This window comes from Miniopterus schreibersii (assembly GCF_964146895.1).
Source record: "Miniopterus schreibersii genome assembly, chromosome: 11".
NCBI classification, from domain to species: domain Eukaryota; kingdom Metazoa; phylum Chordata; class Mammalia; order Chiroptera; family Miniopteridae; genus Miniopterus; species Miniopterus schreibersii.
The window spans coordinates 68,574,817-68,601,092 of NC_138111.1; the positions used below are offsets into that span (position 1 = coordinate 68,574,817).

At 56.5% G+C, this 26,276-nt stretch overlaps 1 protein-coding gene across 1 annotated transcript; it reads left to right on the top strand.

Moving 5' to 3' along the window:
• Positions 1 to 625: 625 nt before the first annotated feature.
• Positions 626 to 10,475, top strand: NXNL2 (nucleoredoxin like 2). The gene is made up of 2 exons (XM_081151679.1): positions 626 to 1,173; positions 9,925 to 10,475. The coding sequence occupies exons 1-2, from the start codon at positions 872 to 874 to the stop codon at positions 10,091 to 10,093; spliced, it is 471 nt and encodes a 156-aa protein (XP_081007805.1). The 5' UTR covers positions 626 to 871; the 3' UTR covers positions 10,094 to 10,475.
• The last annotated feature ends 15,801 nt before the right edge of the window (positions 10,476 to 26,276 follow it).

Sequence of the window (26,276 nt, forward strand, 5' to 3'; positions counted from 1 at the left end):
TTCCACCCCGCCCCACACCATTGCCTGTGACCTTGGGTTACGCACTTTGGTTAATTTCTCCCCCTCCACTCTCCCAACCCCCAGAATAGTATTTTTCTTGATCACTTAGATCAATGGCTTCCTTAAATTCTGCACCCACGGGAGTGTCCCTTCCACCCCGGCAGGGAGCTGAGACTGCTCGCAGGGCCTCCAACAGGGCCGGACACTTGAATATTCCGCTTCTCGGAATAAAACGCTAAGAACCAGTTACTTGCAGGACGCTCAGGCCTGGCGCAGGATATCCCCGCAATCCCAGGAAAGAACAGGGCGGGTGTCCCCGCCGCTCCGCCCTGGCCCCTCACCCCCGAACCGCCTGGGCCCTCCCAGGCCCGCAACCCCCCGGGGCAGGGTGGCCCGGGCGGAGCGCGGAGCGGGAGCGAGAGGGTGGGGCGGTGGGCTGGCGCGGGCAGAGCTCGGAGGGGAGAAGGGCTCGTGCGTGGGCGGACAGCGGGAGACGGTGCGGGCGGCGGGGGGGGGAGGGGTTGTTGGAGGGCGGGGCGGGGCGGGGCGGGGCGGGGCGGGGCGGGGCGGGGCGGGGCGGGGCGCGGCGCCGAGAGACCTGGGCGGGAGCGCGCCGGGGCGCTCGGCCGCTGCAGGAGGCGCTGCGCCGTAGCCGCTGCGGGAGCGTCTGGAGCCGCTGGCGTCTGAGTTTTCCCTGCCAGTCTCCCCAGTCCCAGGGCGAGGCCGCGGCCCCGGCGGTGAGAAAAGAGGCGGGACCCCCGCCAGCGGCCCTCCGGTGACCCTCCACCTGCGAGTGGCCGTGTACCTGCGCTCGCCGCCGCCCGCCCTCTTCTCCCCGCAGGCGCCCTTCCCCGCGGTGTCCGGCGCCCGCATGGCGGACGTGCTGGGCGGGCGGCGGCTGGTGCGCGGCGGCGGCGCGTGGGTGGAGGCGCAGGCGGCGCTGCAGAACAAGGTGGTGGCGCTGTACTTTGCCTCGGCGCGCTGCGCGCCCAGCCGCGACTTCACGCCGCTGCTCCGCGACTTCTACGCGGGCCTGGTGGAGCGGGCGCGCCCGCCCGCGCCCTTGGCCGTGGTCTTGGTGTCCACCGACCGCAGCGCCCAGGAGATGCACGACTTCCTGCGCCAGCTGCCCGGCGCCTGGCTGGCGCTGCCCTTCCACGACCCCTGCCGGCTGTGAGTGTGGCCCCGCTGGAATTCGCCGGCGCGCCCCGCCCCGCGCCCCGCGCCCCCTGTCCCTGCAGGGGGGAGCCCCCCCGGGGCGGCCACTCGGGAGTAAGCAGTGTCCGCTCAGGCTCCCCCGGAGGCCGTAGGGCAGGGCGCCCGGAACGTCCACGGCCCGGGTGCTCGGCGAGGCCAGACCCTCTGGCTCCCAGCGTCTGCATTTCCCACGGGTCGGGCGCTGCGCGGGGCCCCCTCCGGGCGCAGCCGCGGGCTCCCCGCCCGCCGCACGGGGGAGACGCCCAGTGTGAGGTGCAGGGGACGGGACCCGGGAAGCCGCTCTGGTCGGCACCGAGGCTGCGGGGTGGCCGACCAGCCGCAGGGGGACGGGCCGGAGCGCCGGGAGGGGCAGCGCAGCGCTGGCCCCCGTGCAGTGTCATTTTTACTGCCCGTGACGGGAATTTCCGAACCGTAAGGGCGGATCCTGCACCCGCCGCCGGGGAACCCGGGTCCTGGACTCGGGCCGAGGCGGGTGTCAGAGGTGGCGACAAGCCTTGCCCGCAGGACCTCGTCCCGCTCTGGCTTTGGGGAGACGGGGCAGGCAGAGCCCCGGCCCTGCCGGGTTTCGGAGTGTGTGAAGGAACCGGGAGCTGGCCCGGTTCTCCCCTGGCCGCGGTCACGGGCTCCGCCGAGGGGACGAGGGTAGACCTGGGGGGGGGGAACCGAGGCCGATCGGCAGAGCGGAAAAGTGGCTGGGGCCCCACGTCCAGGCGTCCAGACTTGGGTTCAAATCTGCTTCACAAAGCGCGTCACCCCACCTCAGCAGACGCAGAGAATTTCTGGGCTCTGTTTGACAGGGTCACGTGTTGCCTTTTTCTGGGGATGGTGATTTTTTGTGGCATTAACCCCCCAAATTAATTGTCCTGAGAGGACACTCCTGCTGGATAATTAAAAACGGAAGCTACCTTTGGAAGTCCCTGGAAGTGTGCTTCTGTCCCCAGCACCTGCTTTCAGTGATGCTGAGGAAGAGGCGAGGCGGGCAAGCAGCAAAGCCAGAGGATGTCCAAAAGGGTGCGTTTTGCGCTGGTTGTAAAATGCCTTTTGATTTGCTTAGTACTCAGGTTATACACAGCTTGTGAAATAACAGCTTTGAAAGGGATAGTAATCAGGCCAAGAGCGTGGCCGCAGGCAGAGCCCAGCTCTGGGATTCACTCTCGGGCCACAGGAGGCAAGGCATGAATTGCTGAGCATAATACTCCTCCCCTGCGCTGTCCCGTGAATCAGAACCGGCAGCTGGTTGGGTACCAGCGCTGGGTGTTCACAGAGGCTGGTTTTCTGCTGTGGCCACTGCTTCCTCTCCGAGGAGGGGGCTCTTGCTGGCAGGAGGCCCATCGGAACTCCCTTCTGCTTCCCCCACTATCTGGTCAACGCCCAAAGCGGATGAGGCCCCCTGCGGGCAGCTGAGCAGCTCAGGCCCCAGGAGGCATCTGTCCTCACTGGGCCATCTCAGGCCAGGAACCTGACCTCTGGAGGGGTCCAGCCTCAGGTCTTTCTTTGGGGGAAGTTAGCTCCTTGTCCCCACCCCTTTCCAGACTGCACTTCGTTAACCCTGTCATTGCTGACTGTATGTTAGGAAATGCAGTATTTTGTAGAGATTCTGGGAGCTGTGCCCTCAGTTCTGCTTGTCCCGGCCTGCATGAATGGAATCGGGTAAGGAGCAAAATGGAAGTAGCCACCACCAAGGAGAAGCACAGAATGTGGGGAGCATCCAGGCGGCAGGGGAAGGTCCTACCGTGTTCAGTACACAGCACCCTGCTTGGTGCTATGGGAAGCTGGGGCCGGGGCAGTAATCTGGGCCTGGACTGTCTTCCCTCAGTGACTGTGTTATTGGTAGGGTGTCCTCTGTGTCCCCACCTATAGCTGGTAGAAGTGGAGTCCTTGGGGTGCCACGAGAACAAGAATTTCCCGAGGCCCCCATGGGAAGTTGAGGTATCTTGGAAAGCCTTATTGGTGATGTAACATTAAGGGAGTCCCCTCCAAGGTCCCGTCTCCCTCTGCCATGGAAAAAGTCCAATCTTATCTTCAGCAGGGCCTGGATTAAAGCCACTTCCTAGAGTATCTGCTCCATATTAAAGCCCAGTCCAGTCCAGCGTCTGGCCAGCTTAGCTGTGTTCCCAGCTGCAGTCCATTGCACGTGGGTCGCATGGCAGGCTGGCTCGGGGCGCAGAACAAGCCAGTGCAAGGAAGCAGGAGCGAAGGAAGAGAAATGAGAGAGAATTCCTTTGTTTGCGGATTTTAACTAGGAGCTTATCCAATGAAGCCTTCAGGATTTCGTGCTCTTGCAGTGGCTCCACCCCCTCTAGCCAGTTATCTTTTTGCCAGGTTAGACTGACAGGCAAGCACCTTCCCTGTGTCACCCCAACTTCACTGCCCATGCATCCATTTCCTCCTTTGTTGGAACCCTTCCCCCAGTGATCTGCAGGGAATGGACCAGGGGTCCCTGGGGAGTTTAAAGCTGCAGCTTCCAGGTGAAGTGGCCCAGGTGACCATGCTCACAGTGTCTGGCCTCCTTTTGTTTTTTTCCTATTTTTGATATGAATTAGCTGGTTACAGGGTTGGATTACTGCTGATGGTGAGTGGTGGGAGGAAGAGAGGAAGTCACCACAGAGCCCCACAGGGTCACTTTGGCCTGGCTGGAGGTGGGGCCACTGCAAATGCCCCGGCAGCAAGAAAATGCCAGAGTTGCTCACCTTGTCCTCAGAGTTGCTGCTTTGCAGTGCAGCCCCCATAAAACCAGTGTGAGCGCCACCCCTCTGCCTGGACAGGGCCATGCTTGCTGGCATCCCTCCAAGCAGAGGCAGTGTGGGCCAGAGGAGGGGCTGCCCGTCCAGGCCCGACCTTGGGGGTAGCACCAATGATAGGCCGTCCTGCCCGCTTCCTTCCCTTTGCTATGGGTACAAGAAAGGGCTAACAGCTGCATTCCCGGGCAGGAATTCCCTTCGCCTGCTGCTGTGCAGGAGAGGCCTGCTCGGTGCTGATGCCACACGGATTCTGTGAATGTTTCTTAATAACACTTGTGCTCACTTGGTCTTTGGAGACTCAGCAAAGCTTAGCAAGGCCTGGAGTATCCTCCCCCTCCCCCTGCTCTCGCTCTCACCACTGCCCCCGTTCATGGGCCCCGTCGATGGACCACCTTGGCCTCCAGGTCAAGAGGTTTGGCTTGGATGGAAAACCAGCAGGCGTGGCTTCAGTGCGTGGGTAAAGAACAGTTCCATTAGAGCCCTCAAGGCCGTGGGGTAGAGTTAGTGCGTGTGCCAAGCTGCTAGCCTCTGCTCTCTCCATCTGGGACTGACTAACTCAACACGTCCCTGCCAGGCCCCGAATCCACTGAGTCTGTGGCTCTCCAGGCCTTTCCTGTCTTTCTACTCATTTCCACTTTCTTCATTTAGGTCCTAGACCATTAGAATATCCTAACCCGTCCTTGGCCTTGTTGTCCTCTTTTGATGGATTCTTATTCTCACACCTGCCTCGTCTCATCAGAGACAGGGCTGGTCCTGCCACACCCTACCCGGCTCTCCAGGGGCTCCCTGAGTTCCTGGTGCCACAGGGCTCAGCCTACATCTTGCCCTGCCTGCCAGCATTTGACCACACTTGTCTCCCACTCCTGCCCTTTGCACCTGTGTTCCATCCAGACTGGACAACTGAAGTTCCAGAACATTTCCCACACTTTCCCCCCTGAACCTGGCAGCCCTGAACCTGGCAGCCCCCTTGGTGGTCCCTCCTCCTCAGTGCCCTTGGGACACTGGGAGCATTTCTGGCATGGTAGGCGTGTGCCCTTCATAACTCGAACCTATCACTACCCGTGTTGGAGTGTTTGGGGCTCTCTGTAGCCCCTAAGGTCAGACTAGACATTGTCCAGAGCTTGGATGCATGATTGGAACAAGTAGAGAGAGTTTTGCTCTGTAACAGTCTGCTGGTGGTCAAGATGGAAAGAGACGGGAGCCAGAAGTTGCCATGGTGACCTAGAAGTGGTTATGCCAGGGACAGTGAGTCACTGCATTAGGTGAGGGGAGGACACCAAAGTTGCCACAGCACCCAGCACCGAGGGCCAGGAGAAACTGGGCTCTCAGATTTCCCTGAAATGGTTAAAATGCTCACTTATGCTCTGGCCAGTTTGACTCAGTGGTTAGAGTGTTGGCCTGTGGACTAAAGGGTCCTGGGTTCGATTCCCTGTCAAGGGCATGTACCTCTGTTGCATGTTTGATCCCCGGCCCTGGTCGGGGTGGGGGGTGGGAGGCAACCAATGGATGTGTCTCTCACATCGGTGTTTCTCTCAATCTGTCTCTCTCTCTCTCTCTCTCTCTCACCTCCTCTTCCCTCCCTTCCACTCTCTTCAAAAATCAATTGAAAAAATATCCTCACGTGAGGATTGAAAAAAAAGCTTAGTCACCACGATTTCCCTCTGCCCAGCGACAAGGTTCTCTCCTTCCAAGGCACAGTCTGTTTCTCTGGACACTGCTCGGTGTCCAGAGGGAGATGAGATAACTCCAGGGGATGGGGGTGGCTCCTGTGTGGCTCCAAGGTTACAGTTGTTCCCAGGCAGAGGCTGCCAGGGTGGGGATTTGAGGGCCCACATTGGTGACTCCTTCAAGATTAGCTGGAGTGACAAAATGTCTGTTCCAAACCTCCTGCTTGTCCCTCAAAGCCCGGCTTACTTCTCACCCCCTGACTGTGCCAGAGCTCGATTTATTGTTACAAGTGATTAAAACAGCAGCAACTGGGAGCTGAAACAAATGAAGGCTATCGATCTGCTTAACGGGAACACCCAGCAGCCGGGAGCTGGTCTGCAGGTGGAGGCCACTGAGGATGCAGTTCTGTGGCACTGCCTTCTGCTGTTTCATTCTTGGGCTGAGCCAGTGGCCGTCTGGCAAATCCGGTCTCTCCTTGTGATAAGAGTGGCTGTGGCGTCTCGGGCTGTACATTCTTACACCTCCCCCTTCCCCAGCACACAGCAAGTGCTCTGCAGAGTCTCACTGGTTTGGAGTCTCCCCATTCCTGTGCTCCTGGTATAGCCAAGGGCCAAGGCTGGAATTGGAGCCCGGGCCTTCCCTCCCAGCAAGAATAGCCAGCGTTTATGAGCACTTGCTGTTTTTAACGTAAATCCAAACCTGTCAGAATTTGTATGAGTTTATCTGAGCAAAAATGACGACAATTGTCGGAAAGCAAAACCTCAACGGATCGAGAAAATGATGCGGAAAATGGCAGTTTTGCCACTTGTTTTATACACCAGAATCAAAGGCAGGCGTAAGAGGGCTACAGGAAATCCGCTGGTGATAGGTTAGGGAGGCGGGAGAGAGCAAGGAGGGGAACCTCTGGGACTGGATGAAAATAAAATGATGGACGCCCTTCTGTTACTCATGTGGGCGCAGGACAGTTAACAGTCAACTGCTGTCTTGGCACAAGGAGGGGATTTGTGGCCTCTTTCTGGTGGGAGGCTGCGCCCTGAGAGTCTGGAAAGGACAGCAGACACGCCAAAGCTTAGCCAAGGCCGGAGGACCTTTGTCAGGGCAGAGTCTAGCCTCCCGCGTGACTGCCTGCCACATGCCGCTTTTTTTTTTACATTCTCACCGGAGATATATATTTTTAAAATTAATTTTAGAGGAAGAGGGAGAGAGAGAAATATAGACGGGTTGCCTCCCATATGTGCCCTGACCGGGGAGGGAACCTGCAGCGTTTAGTGCTCGGGTTGATGCTTTAACCAGCTGAGCAACACTGGCCAGGGCATGACTCGATTTTACTGAAGTTTTCATTTCAGACCATCCTGTGTGGTTATTTTAGGGCTCTGAGTTTGTAAGGCCACCATGCAGAGCCCCCCCCCCCCCCCAGCTTGTCGGATTTATTAGTAGTGGCCCTTTTTCCGTCCACACTATGCACCAAGCCCTTAGCTGCGCTATACCCATATTAATCATTTCATCTTCACAACTCCAGAGGTAGGTTCTGTTATTCTGCTCTGCAGGTGAGGGATCTGGGGTATAGAAGGTCACACAGCTAGTTAATCAGAAACTGGAGGCACATGCTTTCCAAGGAAGGGTCATGGATGCTGAGCAGCAGGCCACAGACCTCTGGCACCCTAGCTGTCTAGGGCACCGTCCTGCACCCCCCACCTCTGGGTCCCTGGAGGGGATGCAGAAGGCCCTGGGAGGTTTGGCAAATTTGAGCAAGTGGGCTCCACCGTCGGGAGGGAGGCTGCATTTCTGACGGGTTTGTGGACCTGCAGCTGCTGTTGGTCAGGGATCCCACACGCAGAGGCACCGCTGCTCCAATGTACTGCCGGAAGGTGGGACCTGGGGGCGCAGTGGCGCAGGGCTGGGACCTGACGTGGACACAGACGTCAGGCCCCCAGCAACCTGTCACCACCCTCCAGAAGTCGCCCAGGCTCCTCCTTGGGGTAAGCCCCAGGCCCTGGGTGGCAAAGCCTCACCCAGACCACCACTCCCCTTCCTGCCCCCGCTGCCCAGTTAGGCGCTGACATAACCCAGTTGCCCACGTGGCCAGACCAAGCTTAGATGAGGCCGACAGCCACATCCCTGAGCTTTTGTGCAAAAGGCTATTTGGGTGGTTCCTGTTTCATGTTTTGTTTCATGCCTTTGGGGAAAGCTAATTTCTCAGGCGTTTCAAAATTCAGGGTTTGTGCCGGGTTCTTAAAACACAGAGGGCCGTCTCCTCCTCCTTGTCTGTCATCGGCCCCACCTGAGTCCCCAGGCTTGCGTGGCTCTATGACCGATACCTGTGTCTCCTTAGTCTGCAGTTTGACATGGTTTGAATTTGTCAGTAGTTCACATGTTTTTTTTCTCTTTGATTTCTTTTTCCTCCTCATGCAAGTAGTGGACATGCGTGGACCGGCTTCCAGAAGCTGCTGGCCTGGCGGCCACATTCAGAACTCAGGGTTGCCAGTGGTTGCCTTGTATCCCTAGAGCCGCGACAGCCGTCTGCCTGTGCCCCTGAGAGCAGCATTCGCACCCACAGCGGGCCCTGGTTCCTGATATTCCCGTTTTCCCTTCTCCCCGGCCCAGTCTTAGAAGAGCTTTGCTTCGTTTTTTAGTCTTTCCTCAGAAGACAGTTTGGTTTTATTGCTCACCTGATTTAAAAAATATATATATATTTTTATTGATTTCAGAGAGAGGAAGGGAGAGGGAGAGAGAGAAACATCAATGATGAGAGAGGCATTGATCCGCTGCCTCCTGCACGCCCCCCGACTGGGGATCGAGCCCACAACCCGGGCATGTGCCCTGACTGGGAGCCGAACCACGATCTCCTGGATCCTAGGTGATGCTCAACCACTGAGCCACGCCGGCTGGGCAGCTCACCCTGTTTCAATGCAGTTCCTGTATCAGTGATTTCTGTCCTTAATTGTCTTTTGCCTCTTTCTGCCTTCCTTACCTTAGGGCAATCGTGGTTTCTCTAGCCTCTTAAATGCAGAACTCGTCTACCTAGAGAGGCATCTAGTCTTGGAAAGGGTGTTGAAGACACAGCTTCCTAACTGTGCCAATCTCCAGCTGGGACCTCGTATAGTCCTTACTGTGCTGTGTCAATTATTTTGTAGCCTGCGTTGGTTACTTAGTTTTTAAGCTCATTCCAAAAAATAACTGTTTATTGGTTTTCAATTCCATTATATTATGGTCTGATGAAGTGGTCTGTGTACTACTGATTATTTGAAATTTAGTAATACCCCCTCAGTGACCGAGAACACGGCTGGTTTGTCACTGTTTGGTAGATGCTGAAATGAGGTCTGTTTTCCCTCTGTTGGGTGTAGGTGCTGTGTGTGTTTTCCTGCTCGAGGTGAGATTTGTCTGTGATATGTTCGCTGGAAACCAGCGGGAGACCTTAATGGAGATGCTGGGGGAAGATGTGGTAACAGGAGGGTCTCAAGTGATTTTTCCTTCCACTCAGCTTCAGTCCTGAGGGTGACAGAGAAGGGAAATCAGACTACTGTTGACATCAGGCCCTTGCATGCTGGCCGTGGACGCAGGAGGGGAATCCCGTCAGCCGTCCTGTCCAGAGGGCAGTAATCCTGTGAAGCGTCTGGGGAGATTTGTAAAACTAAGAAGGAGGATTGTCCTTTCCCTAAATAAATTCAAATCATTTTGTGAAAAGGCCTCTTATGGGCTACACTTGATGGTAAAGTAGCCAAGAAACGTTTCATCCATAATGTCAGTCACCATGTCCTTGGATTTGTAGGGCAGAAAGTGGCACAAGTCTTCACCTGTATTTAGAGCTCAGGGAAGTTTAGCTTTTACCGTTCTATATACCTGGTACTTTTCAGCCTCTTGAGATGCAGGGAGGACTGTGAACTTACTGGCATATTTGTGGGTTTAGAATTGCACTGTGCAATACAATAGCGACGAGCCACATGTAGCTTCTTAAATTTCAATTAAAATGAACTGAAATGAAAGGTTCCATTTCTCAGTCACAGCAGCTACGTTTTGAGGGCTCACTTGTCCCCTGTGTCTGTGGCCATGGTCTTGGGCAGCACAGGCACAGAGCCATCCCACCACTGCTGATGCTTCCCTGGGGCAGCACTGGCTGGAACCCGGTGGCCGCGAGAAGGAAAGGCTCAGAGGGGACCTGGAGCACGGGAGGAGGGCACCACGGGCTTGCTTCTGAGGCTCTGTAGGGCTGGCTGGTGGGCACAGCGGTCCCCTTAGGGTGTGGCAGCAGCTCTCCCGCCCTGTGCTGACCCCGTGGCCTGCCCTTTTCTCTCCACAGTGAGCTGAGGACCAGGTACCACATCACAGCCACCCCCAAGCTTGTGATCCTGAAACCCAGTGGGGAGGTCATCACCTACAAAGGGCGCAAGCAGATCCGGGAGCAGGGGCTGGCCTGCTTCCAAAACTGGGTGGAGGCCGCTGAAGTCTTTCAGAACTTCTCCGGGTGAAGCAGGGGGTCTCCAGGGATCAGGACAGGAGTGGGACACACCAGCTGCTGCGGCAAGAACTTGGGAGAAGGGGCAGGTGGCTCAGTGTGTGTCAGAGCAGCGCCAGCTGCCAGGGAAACGGCTCAGCGTGCCCTCCGCCTGCTCCCGAGCCTGCCTATAGCTGCTTTTATTCTTAGCGTAGCTTTCTCCACTTGCACTTATCTGTGTTTGCACCGAGCTATTGGAAATCTATGCAAAACATGTATTGACACAGGCTCTTCACGTAATGTATTAATTGATATATTTTCTAGAGATCTACTTATTGTAAGGACATACTTTCACGTGTGCATTTATTACTAAAGTTTGCAGAATCCATATGCTTTAATAAACCTGTTTCCTCCAGAGCCTCTGATTTCCTGTTTTCTCCTGGCAAACCACATGCCCTTGAGGAGAGGGAAGCCCTCGAGAATCAAACGCTGTGTTTACCAAAGGGTGGGGGGTGTTAATTATGAGTCTTTTGGGATTTTTTTCTTTTCTTTGTTTCTGTTTCTCAACATTTAGTTTTAATAGCATGGTAACATCCTAGGAAGAAGTGAAAATATCAAGGCTGTACAGTCCCATCTTCAACACCAAGCCTCAACATCTCCTACAAGATGCTGATGGATCCGCTGAACAAAAGCCCACACACAGCATTTGAAATGGCAAGAGGGGCCCTGGCTGCGCAGCTCAGTTGGTTAGAGCGTCTCCCCATATGCCAAGGTTTCTGGTTCAGTCCCCCGTCAGGGCACCTACAAGAATCAACCAATGATGCGTGAGTAAGGGGAGCAGCAAATCAATGTTTCTCTTCCTTCCTCTCTCCCCTCCCCCTTCCTCTCTCAAATCAATCAATAAAAAATAATAAAGTTAATATAAACTCTGTTTCTTAAAAAAAGGAAAATAGCAAGAGGGGAGCCACCAGGGTCCTGTTTCCAGTTCTGGTCGCCCCCCTCACTGGGCAGCTTGCCCGAATGGCCAGTCCCTTCACTCCTTTCCGACTGCATTGTGATCTGGATGATAGGGATCATGAAGTACCGACACCTACCTCCAGCCCAGGCCCCATCTGTAGTCCCTCAGGGGGGAACTGGAGCAAACCTTTCCCTTCGAGGACCTAGGAATCCCTGAGTTCCCCTATTGGGCCCTGTGTGGAGCAGTGCTGGGCAGAGTGAAGAAGGCATTGGGTTGCTTTGGTAAACCGGGAGGTGAGAACTGAGTCCTCAAGGGTAAGGCCATGAGACCTCGAGGGTAAGACCATGTTGTTGGCTTAATCAGACAGAGCTGGGGACCATGGCCGTCCTTTTGACCTCCCTCCCCTGACTTCTATCAGTCAAGTTCTCTCCACAATGACCCACCCTCATTGGGGTCCACGGATTGACTAAAGACGTAGTTGATGAAGTTAATCTGGTCATTATTTGCCCCAGAAATAAAGCATGTAGGAATGCAATTCTCTTCCTAAAACAATACATGGCAATATTTGTTGTATTTTTTCCAGCTTTATTGAGATATAATTAACATTTGGTAAGTTGAAGGTACAGTGTGTTGATTTGATACATTTATATATGAAAAAATTATGACCACCACCGCTCAGCTAACACCTCCATCCTGGCACGTGGTTACCAGGTCTATTTTTTGGTAAGAACATTTAAGATCTAATTATGGGGTTTTTTTTTTGTTGTTAATCCTGATTTTTTTTTATTTTTAGACAGAGTGGAAGAGAGGCAGGGAAGGGGGCTAGAGAGAGATGTGAGAGAGATACATGGATCAGTTGCCTCTGCATGTGCCTGACCAGGGGCTGGGATCGAACCTACAACCCTGGTACATGCCCTTGACTGGGAATCAAACCCACGACTCTTCAGTGCACTAACCACTGAGACACACCGGCCAGGGCTAATTATGGTGTTTTTAACCACACATTCTTGGATGGTGGCGTCTCATGCAGGTGGGAAATCCACAAACTGTGTGTGTGTGTGTGGGTGTATGTGTGTGCACAGCCACAGACTTCTTAAAGACTGGATATGCAGCCTTCCTGGTAAGCATGCTCATAGCTGCCCCATGGGAGCCCAGGACCGGTGCTGACTCTGTGGGCTGGAGCCCGGTGGCTGGAGGGCTGTGTGTGTGCTGGCTGTTCAGGCACCTGGAGGGAGGGAAGGTCCTGGGCAGAGGCCACCCCACAGCCACACCAACCCAGCTGGCATGGACCTCCTCCCCCAGAGCAGGGCCCAGGCTGGGAGAGTGCTGTGTCACTTACATTATTGTTACCAGAACACATTACCTTTAATAACATCCCTAACAGATAATTTTTCTTAGTTTCAGGCACAGTGTATCCAGCTTTCTTTCAGGGGGCTACATAACTGGTTGCTGTCTACAAGTGCCTTTGCCCTTTAATACAATAGCAAAACATTGTGGGAAATGAGGGGGCAAGACCTGTCTTCCAGAGGGAAAGCCGCTATTGGTGTTTAGTGCTAAAGTCACCCAAGGACTCATTGATTCCCATCTTCACCCTACAGCCTTGCAGTTCTCCTGTGGTCCTGGACCAGCAGCAGCGCCATGGCCATGACCCTATGTGCAGCCGGGGAGCTTGAGACGCGCGCAGTGTGGCTGTGTGGTCAGCTCGGGCTGCATCACAAAACTCTATAGACTTTCATTTCTCACAGCTCTGGAGGCTGAAGTCTGAGATCAAGGTGCTGGCATGGTCGCTCCTGGTGAGAGCTCTTTCCTGCTTGCAGATGGCCACCTTTTTAATGTGTCCTCACATGGATAGAGCCCAGGTGTGTCACAAGGGCACTAATCCCATCACGGCGCCACACCTTCATGGCCTAATCACCTCCCGAAGGCTTCATCTCTAGATACTAGTACATGGGGGGTGGGGGGGAGGCTTCAACATGTGCATTTTAGGGGCACACAAACATTCAGACCATAGCAGTCGCTGCTCCCTGGACCCTAATTCTTCCAGTGGGGAGGGAGTCTAGGGTCTAAGGACTTCATGAACAGATCCCAGGGGTCCTAATATGTGCCACATCTCTACTTCAAGAGGGATCAGGAGCCACCAGGGCCCAGTTCTTGGAGGATTCCCTGGGGTAAACCAGTTGGTCCCCATCTCCCAGTGCTGGCTGGGGTCACTGTGTGTGGGCTGTTTTGTGGAGCTTCCAAACATTTCTTCTTGTTTCCTCTTTTGTTTTTATACCATTTAAAGAAACATTTGCCATCATTTTGATGTCTTGTCAGGGAGTGAAATCATATGCATGTGTTCAAGCTGCCTGTTTGTTGAGAAATAAGTTTGCAACACCACAAGGTTATTTAATTTAGTAAACTGACAAAATGCTGTGTAAGTAAAGTTGGCTGCTTTAAACGTGAATTTCTAATCTTTACAACGTTCCCACAATTGTAATTGCATGTTCAGTGTTATTTCTGCAATATCCTCTGACTTTGTCTTTGGGGAATGAGAAGAACAATTGTGGGGGTCCCCTTGACTAAGACCTGGAAGGATGATTGTAACCCGAGGGTAGATAACATGAATCAAGCTCTAAATCCTGGCTGACACGCTCTACTCCACACGAAACCCACTGTCCCTAGGCATGGTCTCTCTCAAAAACACCCTCATTGGCAATAGAATTAAGAAGGAATTCCAATGACTACTTGCATTGTTTGAAAAATAATTGAGACGATCCAGTCCCCAACCGGAGACCACACATCTAAAATTCCCCTTGCTCTGCTCCCCAGTCTCCCCCCGAGACCCCCGTCCACTCTGAGGCCAGCCCGCGGGGCTCTGCTCCCAGGCCCCTCTCCCGCGGGGTCCTCATCTCAGCAGGTTTTAGCTGCTCTGGTTTCGTTTGCGTTGTCCCTGGTCCTCCTGTGTGTCCTCACTGGGGACCTGGGCTGACCCGGGGGGCTCTTCTTCATTGCTGGGGGAGGTGGCACATCTTACAGGGTAAAGGGGACATTTTCTTTATCTGGCTGCGGGGTGACAGGGAGGTTGGCTGGGGGCTCCTTCATATGTCATATCAAAGATTTCTCCTTATTCCGGGTAAATAGGAACCTCTGGGATTAAGGCTCCAGGGTTTTAGGGCCAGCACCCTCAGTGATTGGGCAGAAACCATTTTTTCCTACATCCGTTTACTCCTCAGGTTTCTTTTTCCAAAACAGACAAGTCAGTCCCTTTACCCTCCTTTCCTCACATACGCTCGTGACGACTTTGCTGCTGTGAACGATCGTCTTCAGCCTGGGGGGAAAGGCTGCATGAATGCGAGCCTGGGGGTAGTAACTCACTGGACAAGCATCTGGGCCGGCAGAGTCTACACCCGATGTGACGGGGGTCTCTGATGACCCTGAGGACCTCAAGGGCTGGGCAGGTGAGGGAGGAGGGCGGGGGCTCGGAAACTGCTGGGGGCCATGGGCTGCGACACACCTGGCCCTTTATGGAGGTTCCAGTGCCCCTTCCCTGCCAACAGGTCCGAGGCCTTCCCAGGGGTGTCATTATCTTTTCATGGTGATGACACGGCCTCTGCTGTGAGTTGGACCAGAGACTAACCCTCTGCACTGAGGGAATTGCGGAGCCTCAGGGCTGCCATAGCAGCGTCGTGCTCCCTGGGGGACAGGAGCTCGCTCAGGACGATGGGCTCAGTGTGCTGGTCGCCCCCCACCCCGCAGGCTCCTCTCCCTGACCTTTCCTTCAAAGCAGACTCACGGAGCATCTTGCGTGAGGCCAGCACCGGGCCTTTCTGGAAGAACCAAGTAACCAGGTGGCTGAAGGAAGGCCCAGGTCCACGGGAAGAGGGGGATGGTGGGGACGCTCCTGGCCATGGCGCGAATCTTGTGGGAAAGGGTTTGTGAGGCTTCTGGATCACAGGAGACAGTTTTAATTGCGCCAGTATCTTTACAGGCTGCTGTCTTGTTTGTAAATCTCCCCGGACAAGGCCAGCGCTCCTCCTCCCTCTCCCAGCTTCTATGGGAACCCGAGAAACCCCAGCCATGACCACGGCTTCCCTCTGGGGGGCTCCACAGCCACAGGGAGTCTCAGCAACGCAGGCCGGGCCCCAGGGACCCTCTGCGGACTCTCAGCAACGGAGGCCTGCCCTGGGACGGCGGCGTCAGGGTTGCTGGAGCGCAGCTGCGGGGGTGCCCATGAAACGGACACACGGTCAGGTGGGTGAGGCCCGTCCACAGCCCAGGCAGACATGGAGTAACCCAGCTCTGGGAGCTTGGCCTTGTCCCGAGAGTCACCCTGACCGGCCAGCGGTTATAGATGTGTCCCCAGCCCTCACCCTACCTGGAGGTGCTGTGGAGAAAACCAGGGAACAAGTAGCAGTACCCTCCACTCGAGAACCCTGGAGTCAGAGAGGAACACAATGTCCAGGAGGGCCATTCTCAGGCCATCCTGCTGGAAGGAGCAAGGCTCTCCATGTTTCAGGAAATCCCTCAGCGTGCCCTGCCTCGTTCAGCACATGTTGATTAAGAATTGTTCAATGGGAGGATGACCGTGTCCCCTTCTCCCTGCCAGGGCTTCCCAGGCATTGGCCCAACCAGGAGGAGATAGGCCCCTCTGGTCTCAGGTGGCAGGTCACTCAGGGCTCATAGGCCCCTGTCTCTCCCTTCAACTCTCGGCACCTGTGTCAGTCAGCTGGGCTGTGTAACAAAGCACCACAAACCTGTTCTCTTGCAGTCTGGAATCTGAGAGTCTGAGATCAAGGTGTCGGCAGGGCTGGTTTTGCCTGAGGGCTCTCTCCTTGGCAGGTAGATGGCTGCTTTTTCTCTGTCCTCACATAATCTTTCTTCTGTGCAGGTCTGTGTCTTAACCAGACAGATTGGATTAGGGCCCACCCTAGTGACCTCATTTTACCTTAATTACCGTGTAAAGGTCCCATCTCCAAACACAGTCCCATTCTGGGGTCTGAGGGGTTGAGTCTTCAGCCTATGAATTTTGGGGGACGTATACAACTCAGCCCATAACAGTGCCTAACACTCAACCTCCTGGAAGCCCTCAGTTGGGCAGACAGACACAGCTGCTTACGCTGAGTTTTTCAGCAAACAGACAACCCAGAAGCAGAGGAGGAAGAAGGGTCCAGCTGGCCTTTCAAATATCACGCTTCTTTCAGGACCATCTGCTCTCCTGTCCTGCTATCTGCAGTGGCCTCTGGGATGTGGGGACAGGGAACTCACGGCTTGCAGGTGACATGGCAAGTGCTTCAACACCACCAGAAACAACAGCAGCTTTCTGGAGATGGGAGGCTAATTTTGGGAAAACCCAAGATGCTGAGCTCTACTGAGCCCTCAGAGAGAGGCACATAGGGGATCCTCCTTGGAGGCAGGGAGCTTCAGTCCTCCAGGACCAGCCGGCCTCCACTGCTGGCCTCTCCAGCACCATAGCAATAGTAGTAACTGCAAAGGGCCTGCTGGTCCCCAAGCTCTGGGCCTCAGCTATGCCTCCCAGCTGTTCTCCTGACCTCATTCATGCCTCAAGCCAAGCAAAGCCACCGAGTTGCAGGTTTGATCAAGCAAATCTTGGGAACAAAACGGTTTGACTCTAATGGGACATTAAGGAACATGGTGTTTGAGTATGGGAGGGCTCTAACACCTTTTCAGGTTAAGCCAGCCAAGCTGGGTGGGCCTTCACCTTTCCTCAGGCCTTTAGAGGAAGCTGGGGCACTTGCGTAAGAATCATTGTTCCCAGAAGGCCGGAGCTGGCAGAAACTGCGCAGAAAGGGAGCCTCCAGGAATAATTGCAGGGTCTCCCTGTCTTTCATCACCAGGAAATCTGAATGCAAATCTCCACGCTGTAGTTTAAACCATTTCCAGTAAATTCTGGCCTCAATGAAGTTGTTTTAAAAAGGCCCGGGTCACCTGCACCACAGCCCCTCCTGGACCAGCTGGACGCACCTCCCTGCAGGCTCTGTGCTCGCTGCCCCATTCATCTTCCCTGTGGGGATGAACCTTCCAGCACTCATCCACATCCCACCTGCATGGGCTCCCCTTTCCCGAGGGACTGACACCTGAAGTGTTTGCTGAAAAGTCCCAGAGATTCGGGTGTGGGGCCCTGGATCAGGGCAGAGCCCTCGTGAAGGAGCAGGGCTGGCGCTCCTGGAGGCTGGACTGGTAGGCAGGGAATTTCCTTCCTTTGTTAGAAAAACCTCAGGCCAACTCAATTGCTTAAACAAATCCCAAAGGCACAGGTGCTAAGTAGAGCTCTTGTGACTCTGGTTTACATAGAAAAAATGAATATTTCTGATACAGAAGTAATGAACAGTGACTAAGAGGAAGGACAGTGGGGATGCGCAAACGGCATGGACAGGTGCGTCACAGAGGAGGGGACGCAGAAGGCTCAGGGCCCCGCGAGGAGAGGCTAGCCCCCATCAGTCATCGGAGACACGAATGGCAGGAGCCCACCTGGCTTGAGGGCCATGCTGTCCCATGCTGTCCACCACTGGGACCCTGCGAATGAACCTGGTGGTGGCCCCAGAGTGAGACGCGCAGCAGCGAGAGTGCGCAGGTCAGAGGATCTAGTAGAGCAGAGGAACGGAAACCACGCTCCGCAGCAGGATGCCTCGCTCCGCAGGTCTTGGAAGGTTGAAGAGCAAAGAGGATCCTGTGGGCTGAGAGACAGGTGGTCGGTTTTCAACATGCTTCGCAGGGACCTGAGCTCACAGCAGCATGCGTGGCTCGTGAGAGCACTACGCGGAGTGACGAATGCAAGCAGAGTGAGGCAGGAGGTGGGTGTGCAGCGTTTCATTTATGCCGCTGAAAATGTGCACACGCACGAGAAACCCCCACACGGCGCAAGAACACACGCACACAGCCCGCGGGCAAGAGCCCTGGGATGAGTTCCTTGTGCCGGAGGAGGAGCGGGGACAGGCAAAGGAGCATAAGTACGTGAGCGAATAAAAAACAGAGACGGGCCTCTGACTGAACGATGATAACGTACCTCGGACCTCAGCCCGAAGAACTGAAAGCCCGTTGAACAAACCCAAGTTTGACACCAGCCACACCCCGCAGAATGATTCGGTTACAAAGATGCGACTGCCAAGTAGGAGGCAGGTGGAGCAGATGAAGTCTCCCCTGTGGAAACTGGTTTGACAATTCTGCTGAAGCTGAAAAGCCGCATACCCTATGAGCCAGGAATCCCGAGGTCTATCCCCACTGAGCCTGTGTCACCAGAACACAAGCAGCACCGTTTGCAAGAGCCCTGAGCCTGGTGGCGCAGAGAGTGGCTTCCCAGGAGACCTGCAAATGCCCACAGCCATGGAGCGAACCTCAGCGGGGAGTGTGGAGTGGAAAGCAGTGCGCGCCCGCCTGCAGATAGAATGCACGGGCGGGTGAAACGCAGCCGTGTGGGCCGCAGCCCGGCCGCGCTCCTGGGGCGGGTTGGCGAGGGGGGCACACGAGGGCGTGCCAGTCTAAATTGCAGGACAAGGAATAGAACAGGTGGCAGAGGAAACTTGACTTATTGACAAAATATTAAAATAAGCTCAGACTGAGGGCTTTCCGTGTGTGGGGCCAGGGTCGGATTCAAAGATAGACTGACCTGCGCCCTGCTTGTGGCACTGCACACAGGTGCGCACACGTGCACACACACACACACACACACACACACACTCACACGCGGCAGCATCCTACCCCAGCCGGTCTGCAATTTGTATTTCTCACTTCACAGCATCTATTGCCACCTACTGAATATTTGTACACCAGATCTCCCATCTTCCCACTGCTCAAGCCAAACATCTGGGACAGTCTCCAAATTCCCACACCTGGCTCCTCAGAGGGCTCCCACCTCCCTCCTCCCACCCCTCCCTTGTCCACCCCCAGGCCTCCTCCAGACCCCCTAGCCTGCCACTTGGTCAGCCACTGTTGTCCCCTGGCTGGGCTCCTGGCACCCATTCCCTACCTCCTGGAATGTGTGGTCCACACAGCAAGGAGACGGGGCCTTTTGATGTTGAAATCTGATCTGTCATTTCCCTGCTTCTCAGTACCTCAGACTAAAGCCCAAATCCTTCTTTCGTCACCAGCCTGCTGATCTCCTTTCTCTGTGCCCCACTCTCTCCACCCCCACCACACCTCTCTTTCCCCTCTCCCTGGAGTGCCCCCACCTCTCTGCAGGACTCACACTTTCCAATTATTCAGGCCCCTGACCAATGGCTCCTCAGAGGCTTCTTCCCTGACCATCCTGCTCCACGTGGCACCTCACTCCTGTTGTGCTTGATTTTCACCAAGGCCCTTCTATGATGTTATCTGTTTATCTATCCATCTACTTACCTATCTGACCTATCAATCAATAATCTATATACCTATCAATCTTCTACCATCTATCTGTCTATATCGATTGTTGGGGAGGAAAAATATTTCCTTCTATGCGTCTAGGTTTTTCTGGCTGGGTTAAGAATTAAATTGACAGCAGACAGATTAACTGGAGAGAATCAAGTTTAATTTTGTACTTGTGGAGGTCTCATAGATATGGGACCTAAAGAAATGGCCAGAGTGGTCAGCTTTTACACCTTTTAGACAAAGAAGCGATTCACATTTGTGAAGAGCTGACAGGACAAAGAGGCTTGGGCTTGGGCACCAGCTGGTGAAGAGACTGAGCAGAGTCCAGTCTCCTAGGCTCTGAATTCCCTGACTGGTGATAATGATGTCTCCTACCCGCTGGTGCAGAGCGGGCGCCTGTCACATGGGCACCCTGTTCTCAGGGGACGGAGAGTCTTACACAGCTGTTTCTCAAGCAACTCTAATTCAGAACAACCAATGTTTTATAGTATATCTTTCAGGGTGGCAAGTTTTGCTCCCCTACACTATCTAACTATCAATTATCAATAATCTATATATCTATCAATCATCTGTCATATCCATCACATCTCTCATCTATCTATCTGTCATCTGTGTACCATCTTCCTCCCCAGACAGAATGTAACCCCGAGAGCAGGAATTCCATTCACGCCTGGTTCGCAGAACTGGTGCATAGAAGATGCTCTGTGTTTGTTGACTTGCTGAATTCTTTCGCGTGTGAGCACACTGTACATTAGTCTGTCCAGTCCTACACTGATGAACCAGATGCCAGTCTCTAGCTGTTCCTACATGTGCCTTCCAGCACTTCCATTGGACTATAATGAACTTGTAAATGAGTTGATAAAGAATACAAGAGTGACTCATCTTTATTTTTCTAAATGGTGTGCTGTTGTCCACCATGACTTGGGGATAACCTCTCCCCTACGGCATTAGTAAGGGCATTGGGCTGTGCAGGAAATACCATAGGTTTTCCTCTCCATGACCATCCAGCAGGGAGCTGTCCGCAGGCCAGGTACACCTGCTCTCTCTACCCCAATGCTCTTTGCTTCCCAATGCAGGGCCAGGACCACCGCAGGCCCGCAGGGTGTCCAGGGGCAGAGCTCAAGGTAACCCTCACTCCATGACCCTGAGAACACTGCCTCCTTACATTACCTCACCTGGTCCCAGCCCTGCCCTAGGTGTTGTCCTTTCCTGTCTGACTGCAGGTGGTCACTGTTGTGTATGGGCCAGGTCTCCTTCCAGGGGAGCCTGGGAAATGACTTGTTTGTAAGTTGGAGATGACTACGTTCATGGAAACACACCAGCCAGGCATGTGTGAAATGTGACTAGTGTGACTGAGCAGCTGAGTTTTCAGTGATGCTTGAGTTTAATTAATTTACACTTAAAACGAACTGGCTTCATGTGGCTACTGGCTACGGTATGGCACAGCACAAGCGAATTCACACTGAGAATTCTGCCCCCATCTCCCTGGCCCTCACTGGATCACATGACTGCACCTGAGCACGAGGGTGTCTGTGACACCCCTGCAGGCCAGCTGGGTGCCCAGCTTGAGGGGGGGTGGGCAGGCAGGATGCAGGCCTGTGGCTGTACTGGAAGGATCCTGGGGTGGTCAGCGGTGGGGCCACAAGCAGAGACTTGAAGAATTGCCTTTGTCTGTGTTTGTTTCCATATTTATGTACATCTGGGTCTCTTTTTGGCCTCTTCATATCGAATATTCATCCATCTGTCATAGGAAACTTTTAATTCCTATGTTATAATGTGTTTTAATATCTGATAGAGCTCATCTTCCCTTGTTTTCTCTAATTTCTCGGAGTCTTCGTGGGTACTCACATATGTACTTTTTCCACACTAAGCTAAGCATGGGTCTCTCCTTCCAGAGATGATCCCGTTGGCCCTGGCAGGTAGCTCGGCTGGTTAGAGGGCTGTCCACACAGGCCAAGGTTAGGTCTGATCCTGGTCAGGGCACATGTGAGAGTCAGTCAAGGAATGCATCCAGGTGGGGCAAGGCGACTCCTCTCTTTCTTCCTCTCGCTCTAAATCAATAAATAAAAATAAAGATGACCTTGTCCTCTCGCCCTCCCCCTGGGGAGCACGCTGCGCCACCCCCTTCTCCCCCCTTCGCCCCCCTTCCCCCCCCTTTCCCCTCCTTCCCCCTCCTTCCCCCGGGCACGCATCTCCCAGACTCCAGGGCCCCGCGCACGGCACCCAGGGGGGAGCGGGCCGGCACCCAGGGCCCCGCGCACGGCACCCAGGGGGCGCGGAGGGCACCCAGGGGGGCGCGGGCCGGCAGCTCGTCCCCGGCCGGCCCCCGACGGCCCGAGGCCCCCCTCCAGGGCGCTGGGCAGCCGGCGGGCGCCAGGCCCTTCCTTGCCGTACTGGCCCAGTTTTAATAAACTTAAAACAAGATTATCCTGTTGTCCTGACGAGAGGCCCCGTTTAATTAGCGTCTTCAGGAGCCGGCGCAGCGGCATCGCGGGGCCTCCCGCAGCGAGGGGACCACGGCCGCCGCCTCCCCGGCCCGGCTCCCGCTGCGCCTCCCGCACGCCCCGCGTCCCCGCAGGAGCCCGCCCCGCCCCGCCCCGGCCCCTGCCCCGCCCCACCCCGGCCCCGCCCCGGCCCCGGCCCCGGCCCCGCCCCCGCCCTGGCCCCGCCCCGCCCCGGCCCCGCCCCGGCCCCGCCCCGCCCCGGCCCCGCCCCGCCCCGGCCCCTGCCCCGCCCCGCCCCGCCCCCGGCCCCGGCCCCGCCCCGCCCGGCCCCCGGCCCGCCCCGCCACGCCCCGGCCCCGCCCCGGCCCTGGCCCCGCCCCGCCCCGCCCCCGGCCCCGGCCCCGCCCCGCCCCGGCCCCGCCCCGCCCCTGCCCCTGCCCCTGCCCCGCCCGGCCCCCGGCCCGCCCCCGCCACGCCCCTGCCCCGCCCCGCCCCGGCCCCGCCCGGCCCCGCCCCGCCCGGCCCCCGGCCCCGCCCCGGCCCCGGCCCCGCCCCGCCCCGGCCCCGCCCCGCCCCTGCCCCTGCCCCTGCCCCGCCCGGCCCCCGGCCCGCCCCCGCCACGCCCCTGCCCGCCCTGCCCCGCCCTGCCCCGCCCCGCCCCGGCCCCGCCCTGCCCCGCCCTGCCCCGCCCCGCCCCGGCCCCGCCCCGGCCCGGCCCTGCCCCCGGCCCCGCCCCGGCCCGGCCCCGCCCGGCCCCGCCCCCGCCCCCGCCCCCGGCCCGCCCCGGCCCCGCCTCCCTCACCGAGTCCCCGCCGAATGACGGCGGCGGCAGAGGAGAGCCCTGGTTGTCACCACCGGGGTGGATACTTCGTTTTGGTTTAAGACATGGGGGGACAAAGGGGGACATCTGTAATACTCTCAACAATAATGATAAATAAAAATACAAAACCCACTGATTTGTGCACATAAATGGGGGTGTCACATGGCACGTGAATTACATCTCAAGAACGCTGTTACAAGATGAAAAGAAGCACCCAGCACTCGCCGCTCTGTGGAGGTCCGGGCGGGCGGGCACCTGTCCTCTGGGCCCTGAGGCCCCGCAGGCAGCAGTCACGGAACCGAAACAAGGAGCCCAGCGGGGGCCACAGCTTCCAGCGTCATAACCAGAAGCAGCAGGGCGCTGGGGGGAGGCTGGGGGGAGACTGGGGGGGCTTCCTTAAACAGTCACTCAGGGCAGGGTCCCCCAGAAGAGGGGGAAGGAGCCAGCCCCGTGGGGAGCGACACCCCTCCCTCCGTGTCCTCAAGGCCAGTGACTTAGGGGGCGGACGAACAGACACCAGCTCCAGAATCAGGCAAGACAAGGAAAAGTGAAGCCCTTCAGAGTGCACCTCGGGTACACTCAAGGCCAATCCGGCCGAGGCGGGCCAAGTGGGGGAGCAGCTCGTCCCACTAGGTGTGTCCCCCCGCCTCACTCACAGCGACCCCGAGGCGGGGTCACTACCCACCTCACTTTAGTATTCACCCCACCCATGTCCCTGAGCCCACACCACGGGCGTCCAGGTGGGTGCTGCCCTGGGAACAGGAGAGCGAAATGAGTTGGGAGTTTTGGGGTGCCTTTAGCCTTTTGTCAGGGTACTTGATGATGAATTTCCACCAAAGTGGCAAACTGAACAAATGCAGCATTCTCTAACAGCCACTGCCCCCCTCGCAGGACAGAGACAACGGGTCCACTGAGAGACGGCCCAGCTGCCCGGACAGTCCTCATCTTTCCAGGCCAAAGGCTGAGAGGCAGGGGGGCAGAGAGGGGAGAGGGGGGAGAGGGGGGAGAGGGAAGAGGGGGGAGGGGGATAGGGGGAGAGGGGGAGAGGGGGGAGGGGGAGGGAGAGGGAGAGGGGGAGAGGGGAGAGGGGGGAGGGAGAGGGGGAGATAGGGAGAGGGGGGAGAGGGGGGAGGGGGAGGGGAGAGGGGGGAGAGGGGGGAGGGGGAAGAGGGGGGAGGGGGGAGAGGGGGAGGGGGGAGGGGGGAGAGGGGAGAGGGAGAGGGGGGAGGGAGAGGGGGAGATGGGGGAGAGGGGGAGAGGGGGGAGGGGGAGGGGAGAGGGAGAGGGGGAGATAGGGAGAGGGGGGAGAGGGGAGAGGGGGGAGGGAGAGGGGACATAGGGAGAGGGGGGAGAGGGGAAGAGGGGGGAGAGGGGGGAGAGGGGGGAGAGGGGGGAGAGGGGGGAGAGGGGGGAGGGGGAAGAGGGGGAGAGGGGGGAGGGGGAGGGGGGAGAGGGGAGTGGGGGGAGGGGGAAGAGGGGGAGAGGGGGAGGGAGGGGGAGGGAGAGGGGGAGAGGGGAGAGGGGGAGGGAGAGAGGGAGATAGGGAGAGGGGGGAGAGGGGAAGAGGGGGGAGAGGGGGAGAGGGGGAGGGGGAGGGGAGAGGGAGAGGGGGAGAGGGGAAGAGGGGGGAGAGAGGGAGATAGGGAGAGGGGGGAGAGGGAGGACAGGGGGAGAGGCGGGAGAGGGGGGAGAGAGATGAGAGGCAGAGTCAGGGGAAGAGAGGGGAGAGGGTGTCTCAAAGTCTCCCTTGGCAGACTGTTTGCCACCAAGCTGAGGCATCTTCCAGAACTGTGTCTGCTGTGACCAACAGGACAGGGCAGGCTGACCCTCAGCTACGTGGAAGGTGCCGTTAAAAAGATTGATTCCCAGCCCACCCGTGGCACCGTGTCCTTACTGCGGCTTCTTTGAGTTCTTGGCAAGGGGGCTCCAAGTGAACGTGCTCCTGGAACAGGATTTTTAATCCAGGAGTCTTTCCCTCTTTCGTGATTCTGAACTTGAGGTGCATTCTAGAATTCACACCAAAATGGGCTGGCGTGGTGGCAGGTGGAGGCCCGAGGCTAGGGCCCTGGGATGGCATTGCCAGGGAAGGGGGCCATTCAGAGGGGTTGTCCGCCTGCTGGGTCTGTTCCGGTGTTGGTGAGATTTCAGCTTCCCCTTTGGAGTCCTCCTTTTTATTTAATAGGCATTCATAAAAATCACATATAAAATGACGCATCTGTGTATTTTGTGTAAGTTTGAAATTATGTATTGAACATAAAATTTATATATTGTTATATAAAATAAAGTTTAGGTTTTTTGGAGGAAGTTGCCCGCCACATGCCGGCCAAGTAAGGACTGACCACGTTGCCACCCTCTGCACCTCACGGTCACATCATGCAATGTAAAAACTAAAATTGGGACTTAACCACGTGGCAAATGATGGTGGCATCCTGGCATTTTTGGGGTACGTTTCAAAATGATTTTGTCAATTTAAGATGGAGTCCTAACCCCAAGGGGGTCAGGATCACGAGCAGGAGTTGATGCTGCTGAGGAAGGCCAGTGTGGTCCCCAGACACCCCGTCTCCGGCCTCAGCACCAGCCTGAGGGAGACAGTGCTGTGCAGCGACGGAGCGAGGGAACGAAGTGCCAGTTAGTGAATAATAGCAAATACGTAAAGGTGTGTGCTGTCCCCTCAACCCCCAAAACCTGACCTCAGAAACAGGGGGCAGCCCAGCCTGCAGGAGACCCAGGCCATGCACGGCCAGCTCACAGTCGAAACGTAACGCGGGACTTAGCCCAGAGCTTGGTTTTGGAGAGAGCCTGAGACCTCTGTGCACCACGGGCAGTGACTGCGCCTGGACACAGTGTGGGCCGTGCGTTTCTCCACAGGCTCTGTCATTTCCCAGGAAGGGAACACGGGGGGTTAAAAGGCCACAGCACAATCCAAAGGACCCTTAGGGCATCATGCTGAGCCCATAGACTGGTCCTGGGGCTGGGTGTCCCCTCGGCCACTCTGATGGTGTTGATGTGCCTGGACGTTCAGCTCTGGAGGCCAAGAGCAGTGGGGGCCCCTCCGTCAGGGTGTGTAGAACACTAGAGAGACCCCGAAAGCCCTCTGCCTGAGGCATTCTGAGCGCAAACAGGCGTGGCGATGTCTTTATTCTCCCGGGTCTGCGGAGCAGAAGCAGCACAGAGAGTTTTGCAGGCTCAGGGCTGGATGAATCTGCACTGGGATACATGGTCCACCCGCATCTTTGCTCAGGCAGGTGGGGAGAGAGCCAGGAAGTTTCCCGAATTTGAAAAAAAGTAAAAAAAAGGAGATGTGCAAAACTAACCAACCAAAGAGAAAGTGTGTCCCCCTTCCAGCCTCATGCTGCTGCTGTTGCGTCAAACCTCGGACCTCACTGGCAGCCTCTTCACCCACTGTCACCGGAGCTCTGGAGACACCAGGGGTGGCAGGCTTTCCTTTCCCGGGGGGAAGGTGGCTGTGAAGGGAAAGAGGGTGATTAGAGCCTCTTTACTTTCTTGTCAAAAATGGCTCAGCTTTGCCCGGCCCGTGTGGCTCAGTGGTTGAGCATCGACCTAGGATCCAGGAGATTACGGTTCGATTCCCGGTCAGGGCACAGGCCCGGGCTGTGGGCTCGATCCCCAATCGGGGGCGTGCAGGAGGCAG

Excerpts from the sequence above, each read along its gene's own strand:
- NXNL2 (XM_081151679.1), top strand. The coding sequence starts at position 872 with ATGGCGGACGTGCTGGGCGGGCGGCGGCTGGTGCGCGGCGGCGGCGCG. Across the intron at positions 1,174-9,924 it reads TTCCACGACCCCTGCCGGCT|TGAGCTGAGGACCAGGTACC; the intron begins GTGAGTGTGGCC and ends TTCTCTCCACAG.